Source organism: Terrapene carolina, unplaced genomic scaffold, assembly GCF_002925995.2.
Source record: "Terrapene carolina triunguis isolate 2854851 unplaced genomic scaffold, T_m_triunguis-2.0 Scaffold66, whole genome shotgun sequence".
In the NCBI taxonomy this organism is placed as follows: Eukaryota; Metazoa; Chordata; order Testudines; family Emydidae; genus Terrapene; species Terrapene triunguis.
Window position 1 is genome coordinate 4,286,337 of NW_020664417.1, and position 12,537 is coordinate 4,298,873.

At 39.1% G+C, this 12,537-nt stretch overlaps 1 protein-coding gene across 1 annotated transcript in view; it reads right to left on the minus strand.

Moving 5' to 3' along the window:
- The window catches only part of TNIP3 (TNFAIP3 interacting protein 3), a 97,796-nt gene that overhangs the window by 88 nt on the left and 85,171 nt on the right, over positions 1-12,537 (minus strand). Inside the window, exon 13 of the mRNA XM_024212764.1 lies at positions 10,610-10,670. Within this exon, the coding sequence (XP_024068532.1) occupies positions 10,610-10,670 (61 nt within the window). The remainder of the gene's footprint in view (positions 1-10,609; positions 10,671-12,537) is intronic.

Sequence of the window (12,537 nt, forward strand, 5' to 3'; positions counted from 1 at the left end):
TATTAACCCACTTGTGATTAATTTCCCTTTTTCTTACTTGATTTTTTTCCTTGAAGAATTTAAGTTCCATATAATCAAAAGCTTACAGTCCCCATAAGTATACAATAAACCAAAAGAGAAACAAGATGGGTTAGGAATGCCATTATTTTAAACAGTGGTCAGTGGTTACCATCTCATAGTCAATTGTGACCTCTCTCAAATACCAGCTACTAAAGTATATGTTAGGACCTATATCCCACAGCCATGCACCTAGTGTAGTCTTTTACACTTCTGCAAAGTGGGAATAAAATGTGTCATTCTCATTTTGCAGAAGTGTAAAAGACTACACAAGGTACAAGGCAGTGACAAATCTAGTAGTATTAACTCTTAGCACATCTGTGGTTCAAGCATATGTCTATGATAGTAACGCAAGTGAGCGTGGACAAAATGTCACCACAGAAAGGAAAATACATGATTGCCAACATAACATATACATCCTTTCTGAAGAAGTTGCAGCAGAAGTTCCTGAAATGTTGTAACATATTGCTAGGAACACCATGAAAAAGCACACAGTACATCACTTACAAGCAAAACATTAAAACAACAATGGGAAATACTCCCAAGAGTATTCTGAGTTCTGACTATATCAGAGAGAATAATGTACTGCTCCAACATGTTACATCAGTCATTTACTTCTGAAATTTACAGTACTAATGACATCCAAATGCAGTTAGTCCTGTACTCAGAAGTCAATCACAAAACCTACCAGCCCTTTGGTTCCCAATTGAGGGAAGAATTTGGATGAACATGCTGAGAAAAGAAAATTAAATCCAAAGGTCCATATTTGTGGCAGGAGATGAAGAGGCAACATTGTTGGAATTCCAGGTTTTCATAATAGAACTCTTCCTTTGTCTGTAACAGTTAGAAGCCACTTTATGTCTCTGTGATAAATTAAGTGTTGAGTATAAGATGGATGACAATTAGATGATGAATATTTTCTATTTGTGAAGGTATATATGTAGAGTGTCTATTCAGCTGACATGCCACGTGGATTACACATCCTCACACCTGGAAGGATCACCTCACCTTTGACCATAGTACTATTACAGTGGCACACCCACACAATTAAAAAAAGAAGCAGAATTTACAAAGCAATCAATGACTCATGGTAAATTTCTGAAAAAGGTCTATTTAGGCCTAATTCTACATTGTCTAAAAGGCAGGTAGCCTGCTGTGCTGGCCTGGGGCCCCCTCACACCTGACAATGCAAATTCAGGACCATAGAGATATTTTCTTCCCTTATTTTTTGTTATTGCGGACATTTGCCTAAACATACAATCCTATGGCTAGATTCTGATCTCAGTTATACTGATATAAATCAGTGTTACTCCAAATCTGTATTTGTATAGAGAGCTGAATCCCAAGTCATAACACTGTAGCATCAGCACTGACTGTTATAGAAATGAATTTGTCACAAGAAGGAATGATAATTTCAGGTAAGAAGCTAGCAGTAGGACCGATTCTCCATGGCCTGGGGTCTTTTGTAGTCATTTTACACCTATTCAAGTGAACGGAAAACCCTACCAAATCAGAATGGTAGTATTTTACACAGGTATAAATAACTATACAAGGTACAAGGCAGTGGGGAATTCAGTCCACTGTTTTCATGTTAATATCCTCAGTAATAAAAAAAAAAGGAAAGGTAAAAAAACCAAGATAATGTTATAAGCAGAATTATTTCTAAAAAAAGATTTTTCAAAAGTGCCTGTAAAGTGTCAGTATCTGTAACTTTTAAAAAAAGTTATTGAAAAAATTATAATGGGAGAGCTAGATTCTCAGTGCTTCGTGCAGAACTGAGGTGGTGATGGCCTCAAGCCACCTTTGCTCTCTCCAGATCCTAATAACTGCTGGGGACCACTTCAGTTCCTGGCATAAATTAGAACAGCACAGAGGTGTCCCCCAAAAGGGACAGTCCAGCAGTTGAGAATCAGCCAAGTGCAAGGGCATTCAAGGTATGTTCCCTCCACAGATGGCCAGGAATGAGGTGATGTTCAGCTGCCACAATTTAAGAATTACCTTTACACAAGAAGAATCCCCTGGTCAACTGGTTAATTTGGCTTTCTGGCTGCTTTGCAGCAGTGGAAAGCAATTGGCATTGGAGTCTAAATCTGGCCCACAGTAGTTTGTGTTTCAAAAACGCACACAAAGGGAACTGGGCCCTCACTTAAGCAGGAATAGTGTATTTTTGATAGACTAAAGTAATAAACAAGTACTTTCAAAGTTGTTGCATCTACATTAGTGAACAAATAGCATGGAACTAATTTTGCATCTCCTTCAGATAATGGATGAGAAAGAAGGAATTTCCACATGGCAAATGAATGCTTCATGAAACCAACAGGAAAGAATCTAATTAATTAACATCTGTGTATTTACAGTATGTTACTGAAATACCAGTATTACCACTGCCATATGAACTCACAATGTAAACCAGAGAAAACCAAGTTACTATAAAATGCCTTGATATCTTCCCAATGTCTTCAATCTAATTTAATATTAGCTTATCAATGCATCTGAAGCTATTTAAAATAGCCGGGACCATTTATTGACAGCAAAAGCAGGAAATGAGTACATATTGGAACATCCTGTTGCGGAGGTGGGGCTGTTAGCGTTTAAAGCCATACTACTGTTTAAATTTCATATCATACTTTCTCAGCGGTCATCTCCAACTGGTATTCAGCTGAACAATATGGAATTTTCTGTGATCTTAAGTTGAAGGTGGATTTTGAAACCAAAATTAGAAAATGAAAACTTCTGACATTTCAGGAAACAGAAATTGTAGGCCATCCTGAGTGTGTTTATGGTTTGCATTATAGTGTGAGAAAGGATTATTTGAGCAGAATTTCTAAAAATGTTTGAAAGAGCTAAACATGGGGTAAATTGTCAAATCCTTAGTTTCCCATGCGAAGACCAGCTCATGAATATGTCCTGGTTTGCTGGTAAAGCTTCAAGCTTTATAAAGGCCAACTTTGAAATACTTGTGCAGTTTCAAATATGCATGCGTGTAAACACACCTTGGGCCGGTCAATAATTTCCCATCAAAACGGTTTTCAGCACTTTCCGTGGAAAGTGTTGACTTTTCATTGAAAAACCAAAACTTTATTTTCAGGTTTTCATTTTTTCTCTGAAAAGTTGTAATTTTCAACAGAAAAAAAAATCCATTCTCTCACCAGCTCTAATTATAATATTAGTAGCAAAAGAATGTGTATGTTAAAGGCAAAATTGGCTCCTGAGAATGAGAGGTGGCACTACACTAGGGGTACCTGGACACATTTTGCCTCTAGAGATGTTCAGATGTCCTGCCACATTTGTTAAACGGTGTACCTAGAGTTCCATAGGCTGAACTCTGCTTACCCCATCTAGGCCTACTTAGCAGCATTAGCTGATGGCTCGCATTCTTCCTAGGATCTTGCAACTAAGTCAGTACTGCCCGCTGAGCAGGGAGTTAGATGAGGAAGGACTCGTTTTACCCTCTCCCTGTGCACTAAGCCAGGGATGATTTGCCCCAAAATTAAAATATATAATGAATATATAAACATTAGGACTAAGAGCTCCCGTATTTAGATCAGGGGTTTTGAAGGGATAAGTGTGGTTCTTGAATACATCTACTGGGAGACCACTAGTTATTTCTGCCAAAAATCAAAAAACCCCAAGATGCATCTTGGAAGCAAAAGAAACAACACATGCCAGCAGCAAGGACACGTGAGCTCCGAGCAATAAAACCTCTTTTCCAGAGAAATCTTTATGAAAAGAGGGTTCAGGGAAAGTCTCCAAAACCAATTTTTTTTCCAACCATCTTTTCAATTTTGCACAGTTAGATAAGGAAGGAAGCCAGCCCCACCTGCTAAATAAACTCAAATTAAGTACACTTGCTGGAATTCTTTATCCTTTGCCCCTAAAGCAAATAAAAACAAATTCCAAGAACACTGAGTGATATAACACGTAAAGTAGGTTTAGGAACTGGTGCCACACAAGGGAAGCATGAACATTAGAGCAAGGCTAGACTGCAAGAAAGTGAGGAAAGCCTCAGAGTTGAGATCTAGCACAAATCCAGGCACAAAGTAAAAAGAGGAGGGGCCAGGTTCAGCCCTGCTGAAAGCAGGTGCAGCTCCATTAGAGTCAAGCCACTGCTATGCTTGCAATATTGTGTGTTGTTTCTGCTCCCTTGCACCTCCCCTGCACACTGTCCTTCCCTGGACCCAAATCTGTCCTCTCGTCCACCTTTATATATTGCCCTTTTCCCTCTTTCAACCAACTAATTTATTTCCCCTCCAGTTTTTCCCCATCTATGGCATCTGCATTATGAGGAGGAGAAAGATGCACAGGCCTAAAGGGGAGGTAAGTTGCAGAGCAGGCCAGCTCTCTCTTCCTACCCATACTCCCAGTACCCATCCTTTCCACTTTCCTCTAGTCACCCTGCTTTTCTTACTCTGCTCTGGAGACTGGCTTTTTGGATCAGAGGCTCTTATTAAATGGTCTCTTGCTGGCAGCCTGATCTCGTATTGCTCACTTTCTGGGCATAGGCTGCTAAAGGCATGTCTCTGCAGGCACAGAACACAGCACACAAAAGAAGAAGAGGTGTGCTCTGCAATCCCCCACATTTATTTATGCCCTCAGACAAGAGGAGCTTCACTAAGGGGTTTTAATAAGATACAATGTACACCTTTATGGATATGAATGGGAAGAAAATCTTATTGTCTTAGAACCAATAAACATGGTTCTAAACAGTGCAGCCCATACCTTTCCACTTGCAACTAACTGCTTTAATAGTTCTGGATTCAGTTTTGATCCCACTGGTAAGGCCTCTGCAGGTTAATCACTCAGGTTCCTGTGGACATAGAGCATGTTTCCTCCCAAAGGGCACATTCATGGCCTCATGACTTTACCCTGGGGTACAGCCTGGTGTTTCTTACCAGACCACTAGCAGCAATAAGGGGCTTCTTTAAGAAATGCTACCCTGCAAATGTGCAAGGGCTTGGAATACACTGAGTCATTAAACACACCATAAAAGGAGAAACACATTTAATGTAAATTTTTTAAATTAGGCTTCAAATGGTTAAACTGTTTCCATAGCCTGCAGCTAGAGGCAGCCTACGCAGTCTCCTGGCTCCTAAGCTTTTCTGGAGGATACATTTTTCCTAATCTTTAGGGCCTAGTAAAACAATTTCTGGGTGAGTGACTATTTGTTTAATATCTAAGTTAAACTCCCTAAAGCTGCAGACACAATTTTACAAAGTAACTGGAATGTTCAGTATTACCTAGACTGAAGCAAAAAAAATACAAACTGACTATACACGGTTACACATAAATACACCTTATAGACCCAGTGTCACTGTTTTGGGAACCTGCAGCACTGTAGTCCAGATCAAATTTTCATGAGACAAGTGAAGCCCTTTGAATAACTGAGGGTGGAGATAATCAAGTATGCTGCTGCTGCAGACTTCAAAATCTGCATTCAGATTCTCCCAACTGAGTTCAGCTTTCTAAGGCTGACGACAGCTCTACCCAATCATGGCCAGCCAGCTTGGGGCTGCTCTGGGGACAACTGGCTAGGCAAGACAGCTTCATGCACTGTAGCTCTTAAGCATTTAAGGACTAAGGCATATACAGGCAGCTGGCTCAGCAGGACTAAGCTTTATGTACTGAAGTCCTTAAGGACTGCAGAGCATACAGACAGACTGACAGCTTACCCAAGACCAACTAGTTCAGCAGATTGCAGTAGCATTAAGGAGCAACAGGCACTTTACAGTATAGCCAAATCTCACTTATGTGAAACACCCTGTTATGTGAAACAGTCGGGGAATAAAACCCTGATTAAATAAACAGGAGGTTAACGATAAGTGAGGTTCAATAATCAAAGCTCTGTCCGTTTGTAAATCCCCAACCGTAAAGTCATATTTCACTGCAGTAATCTCTGCAGAAATTTGAAATACAGCTGACATTGGGGCTGTTGTGCTTTTTAAAATGACACTGCCTTTAGTGTTACAACTCAGGTTTATAAACAAAAAGTAAGAATTTCTAGTTAAACAAAAATGTGAAAATTGTTTGTCTTGAACATTACCCTTGTTTGTTTTATTCTGGTTTTGGAGGGAAAGCTTTTTCAAGGAGAAATGGGTAGGAGAATTTTTTCCCTCTTTAACTCCTTGTTTTCCTATTCCCCTTTGCATTTCCCCTCTCCTCTTGTTTTCATTGTTCCTCCCACCCCTCCTTTGCTCCAAGGAAGGTATTCATTACCATTAAAATTAGAAAGGGTCCAAATCAACCTCCCAGATCCAAACCACCATAGTCCTTGGGAAAGTTCAGCTCTGGAGCCAAACGTTGAAGATTAGATCTATATGTAAGTGATCCTCTGCCAACTGCACAAAAAGAGGGTCACGGTGCCTGGGGATGAGGGGGGAAACAAACAAACAAAAACAGGAAAATGAGGGTGATATTGGGAAGGAAAAAAGATGCTACTCCATATTTCTGCAGGTCATTAAAATATTTCAGGGATGATTCTGGTTTCTGTGGAATTTTCCTTTTCCTAATTTCACTACATTTTTCTATTTCTAGTTATACTTCTTCATACTTCACCTAATAAGTCCTCGCAACCCTCCCCGGTTGGTGTTAATTAACTTCAAATATTAAATGTATTATTTATTTTAACAACACACCAAATTTGCAAGGTACCTCTTAACAGATATGATGAGGAAGTCCTGGTCCCGTTGACTAATGGGACAGCTCCTATTTATTTCAGTAGAGCTAGAATTTCACCATGGTCATGGACAGGACATGACCCGGGGATTAACAAGACAATAAGGAGAAGTGGCGCAGGAACAACCCCTCTAAGATTATGTTGTTACTTAGCAATAGAAGGTTTTTATCCCATGGAGACAACAGAAGTTTCTTGCAGACTTTTGCAGAAGCAGCTGGTCTTTAAGGAAGTATTTAAAACGAGAGAGAGTATAATGGCTTTGCAGACTAGCTCAGAAAAGGGGTTCCATACACAGGGGGAAACAAAGGATGTGCCCATGAGAAGCAGAAAAACATGGTGTCGAGGCACCATTGGCAGAGCCGTGTGGATGGATGGGCAGGAGCGGTGGCGGAAGGTCCCGTCCCAAAATTCCGCCCCCCACAGAAGCGGCGGAAGGTCCCGCCGCGGAAGTCCCGCCGCGGAAATACCGCCGCGGTCGCTGCCCCCCAAATCTCAGCGCCCTAGGCAACCGCCTAGGTCGCCTAATGGGTTGCGCCGGCCCTGTGGATGGGGGGGAGGAAGTGGCAGCAATATGAAAAGAGGCTAGGTTAGATACATAGACTATTAAGTATACCTTCATTCACAATTGCTTAGCCAAGCTATACATATTTAGTTCTTTTAATCTTTTCCTACAGGACAGTCTCTCCAGTAACATAATGCCCAGAACTGAGTGAGCACAATACTCCAGGTGTGGTTGTACAGGCTACTACCTCCCAGCTCTGTGATGTATGCCTTTGCAATTTCAGGAGCCGTACAGTAAACTATGCCTACAGGATACTTTGTGTAAACATTTAGGGTCTGGTCCAGAGTCCACTGAAGTCAATATAAAGACTCCCATTGATTTCAGTACAGAGCTGGGCAAAGTTTTTCAGCTGAATGTTTGGGGTTTTTTGGGAGGAGGGGGGGAATTTAAAAAAAAGTGGAGATTTGACTACATCAAAACATTTTACAATTTCACATTGCTTTCACCAAGCTGATGGTTTTAAGAAAAGAAAAAAAAATCCAAAAGAGTAGAAACAGGTCAACATTTTCAAAATGAAATGTTTTGATTTTTCAGGTCAAAACCACCTTTCGTTTAGACATTTCCTTCAATTTTATTTTTAAAAAAATGATAAACAAAACCAAAAAAAGCTCGAAATCTAAATAAAACTTTTTGGTCGACCCAAAGTAAAATTTTTTAGACTTTTCAATTTACCAAACATTGTGAAAAAATGTTGGTTTTGGATCAACCTGAAACTTACTCTATTTTTGACTTTTCAGAACCATCACTGAACGGAAAAATCCATTCTTCATGTAGCTCTACTTCGGTGGTTTGTAGATCAGAATCTTGTAGTTTGTTTTATATCACACTGCCTATAGTCATATTTATACAGAGTAAACACCTATATGACAGAAACCCTTTGTTTGTTTGTCAAACACACACATGTAAGGTACAAATTATGTGCAGATATAGTAGCACCAGCGACTACAATAAATACTTGTTCACGGATTCATTTTACTTGTGTGCAAGTCACGACATTAAAATATATGGGCCACATCCTGCAGTTGATGCTTGAATAAACTTCCCCTTAATGACAATGGAAATATTGCTTAGGTAAGGAAGACGAAAGGATTTGGCCGTATAACATCAATCCAGTGATAGATTCTTTATCGGGGGGGTGGGGGGGGGGAAGAACTGCCTTGTGATATCACAGATTGATTTGTTGTCTTGTTTAAATTTTGGGGTTTTTTTTATGGCTTAAGCACCATACTTAAGCACTAATTCAGGAGAAAATCATTAACATTTAATAGCCAGTTTATTACCTAACTGGGCATAAATTCAAGCTAAGATAAATGATCCTTCTCAAATACTGCTAACTACACTATGACTAACTGTACAAACATTATTGTAGTTAGAGCTGGTCCAAAAGGAGAGAAGACAGAGGGGGAAAGTTGTGAACATTTCCTAGTTTCCTCAGGTTTCTTCTCCCCCACCCCCATTTATTTTTGGAATTTCAAAATTCAAAGTCTTGCCAAAACTCAAAAAAATGTCAATTAGCTTTAACTTTAGTCACTCTTGTTATTAAGTAAAATCAGTTTTTAATAAGTGTACTAAAAATTTGGGGCTTCCTTAAGATTAATGGCTAATTTTTGACTAGTAAAAACAAAATACAACCCCCAAAGGCTCAGTGTAGCCCTTTCTACACTCAACATCATTTCTCTATGTTACGGATTAATTATATACTATGGGCCAAAATTATGTAGCATGGGTTCCTATAGCTGGGGGTAGAAAAGGAGGGAAAGTGAAAACTCTTTGTATGTTTCAACTCATTGAGTTTCCAACTGTCCCGTTGAAGGGGGTGGCCTTGGCCCCTGTCCACCACCAATGGTGGAACATACAGGGAGCTTGGCTTTAAAAGAACATTTTAGACGTGGGAGAGTCAGAAGCAAACTCAAGGACACATAAAGGGAGAAATAGGGGTATTCCTCAGACCCTTTAATAGAGACAAACTACCATAGAACTGCATCTGCAGTTACTCCCAACCTCCACTCTCATGTGTTCACAACATGGAGGGCATGGGTATGACACCATAGGCATTCTTTTGTGCAGTAAATTCCCATGGGCTTAAAGGGAAGAAGCCATAAAATAATTCCATCTTCCTGGTGTCTGCCCTGGGCCCAGCATTCCCTCCCACCCCACCAGAACCTCAGGCTGCCTCAGTCTTTAAAGGACTAGTCCATACATTTTAAAGGATAGTGCTATTTTCATGTACTGCATCTCCTACATGTAACTGCTGGAGAAGAAATGGCCATATAGCTTCCCATTTGGATGCTGCACAAGATAGCCTCAATAACAACTCCTTATCACTATATACAGTATCCATACCCACTACAGAATGATACGTATGGTGATACCATGCAATACGTAGCATTATACATTTAACTTCACAACTCAGGATAGCATAAGTCACTTGAGAGGTCATCTAGAAGAAAGGGGGATTAGAGTACCGCAAGACCCAAAACCCTGGCTGACACCAAAATCCCCAAACTGGAGAGGAGGAGAAGTTTCCAAAGAGAAGGGGAAGGAAAAGGGACTTGGAATTCAAAACAATATCCTTTCCCCAGCTTCCCCACCCCAGTATCTATAATGGTCGGAACCAAAATTCATACGCCCACAACTTTGTGTTATTTCAAACCTGGATCCTAATTTTGCATAGCAAGCCTAATCTTTTGTAAATAATTTGTATGCTCATTTGTCTCCAAGAGTCATTAATAATTGATACTGCCTTAGTACCTAGCATCTTTAACCATTCAGGGCACAGTTCTAGGCCTCTAGATTCCTGATTTTGTGCATCAGTTGATGTTAACAATGTCTGTCACTCAATCCAACAAGAAGAGGCATTTCAATTTGCATCTTTTCTATGGAGTGAGGAAAAAATTCTATGGAGTGGGGAAAAAATTTTGTTAACAGGGATAACTGCTAAAACCTGTTCCATTTCTCACCCCGTGTTCAGCATTATTCTTATTTAGTCTCGACGGGGGCACCAGAAGCTCTAACGGTCAACTCTGAGGATAGCCTCTCTTTAAAGATTATTACTGGGAATTCAATGGGGCATCTATACAATTCTGTAACATGCATTATAAAAGAGATCATAGATGTTTTAAGGATCATAATGAAGTTGAAACCTGTATCATAGATGGCACCCCAGTAGAACCTACAACTTCTGTCTTGTATATCAACTGCAGCCTTATAAAGTAGAGCCTTAAAGTAAGAATGCACTATCTATATAGGAAAGTTTACTAAAAAGGCCTCATTAAAAAAATGAATTCACAGTATGTTCAGTACAGCTGTTGTCTTACCATCTGCCTTGTGCTGCACATCTGGCGGAAACTGGTCCGGAACATACCATTGATAGTCTGGCTGCACAGAACAATAAAACATTATTACAGCAATATGGACTTCATAGACACTTCAAACAAAAGAACAGTGGTATGTTAAAAATATAATTATGCTGTGAAGCTTTTTATTAGTCATACAAAAGTAATTTACCAAAAAACAAAAAAATAAAAAAAAACTTAGATTTGGCTCAAAATTTCTACTGATTGAGCTTTTCAGCTTGTTTTCTTCTTCTAACATGTGTTTGAATGCTGTGAACAGTATAAACCTTTCTAAATGCCACAAATCAAAGCCAACATTAGTAACATCAATCAGATTTTCAACAATCTTATGAACACTGTAGAGAGGGAATGAGAAGACAGAGACAAACGAAATGGACCTGAAGACATTATAAACATTTGCATTTTTAACTAGGACCAATGCAAGCAGTTAAGAAGCTAAGAGAATGGCATGCTTTGACATAGCAGGTGAAGCTGTTCCAATGTGAAAGCGTGCAAAGTTTGACAGCATTCATTTTCAACACCCTTCATCTCAAAAGTGTATTCCCCTGTCCTCCCATAGAGTTAGATGAATGTATCAATCGCATTAGATAGCATCATGTGCCACCTTGAATATGCTGTAGGACAGGGAAATTATTTAAAAAAAAAAAACCTTTTTCTTCTTTCTACAAGAGGACGATACCAAGATGGGGTCCTGATCCATAACTTGGGCTCCTAGGCATTATGGTAATACAAACAAACAAGACAATGATGATATTGCCTGGAAATTCCTCCACATTTCTCATAGGAGAGGGAAATTTATTTTTTTATTTTATATTGCAAAATGTGGAAAATAACTACCAGTCTATTTGATTCTGAAAGACCATTTTATAAAATTGTTTGTTTTCTCATTATGTTAGGACTCAGCCCTCATATACATTTGAGCACTTTCAAAAAACGCTTTAACCTCAGTTGGAGTAGTGTCAGGCTTTCTATCTAGCTTCAGACAGATAAGGAAGCCTATGAAATGCCATACATCACCACCTTCAATTCATTAATTGGATGGGAGAATTCTATGGTCCCTGTTTTGCAGAATTCCCTCTGGCAAAATTCCCATTATCCCCTAAAGAATTCCAATTTACCCATCCTCACTGGGAAAACACTTCATTGATTTCAGTAGGAGTTTTGCCTAAGTTAGAACTGCAAGATTGGGCTCTTGTTATGGATGATGGCTAAATAAAACGTAAATCCTTTTGCAGTTATGTAACATTATTCAAAAAGTGACCATAAGCCTAAGGAAAATGAAGTCTTACTACAATTGGAAGTTCTATACTTTACACAAGAATTACTAATTTGAGCCAAAGCACCTATGTACACACTTAACTTTAAGCACATAAACAATCCCATCGACTTCAAGAAGTTAAGCTTGTGCTTAAGTGTTTTGCTCTATTCAGTTCATAATAAACATGCAGTTCTCTAATTCATTACCACTTCTTTTCTCTCATATTACAGTCTTGAAAGAAATCCAAGGACAGAAAAGAGATACATTTCAAGTCAAACTAAATATAAAAGTTTCCTTAAAAAATTTCAATAGAAACAAAAAGTGAGATGCAGAAAAGGTGAAAATTCAGAAGCACAGAGTAAAATGCACAGTATTACATTTGTTAAATCAAGACACTCATTAAATCCTAACACATTTCTTCTTCACTGACAAATTGCTCAGGGAGCTAAAGAGCTAAGAGCAACACTATGCTCACATAAGAAAATAATTTCAAAGAAAACTCAAAAAACAAATTTGGGAACTTCAAAGCAACAATCAGAAATGGATTGCACCTCCTCAGTACTCCTTTAGGAATGGCAAAATTTATAAACCCAGAGAGTCCTTCTGGTACAATTAGAAACACAGATGATGA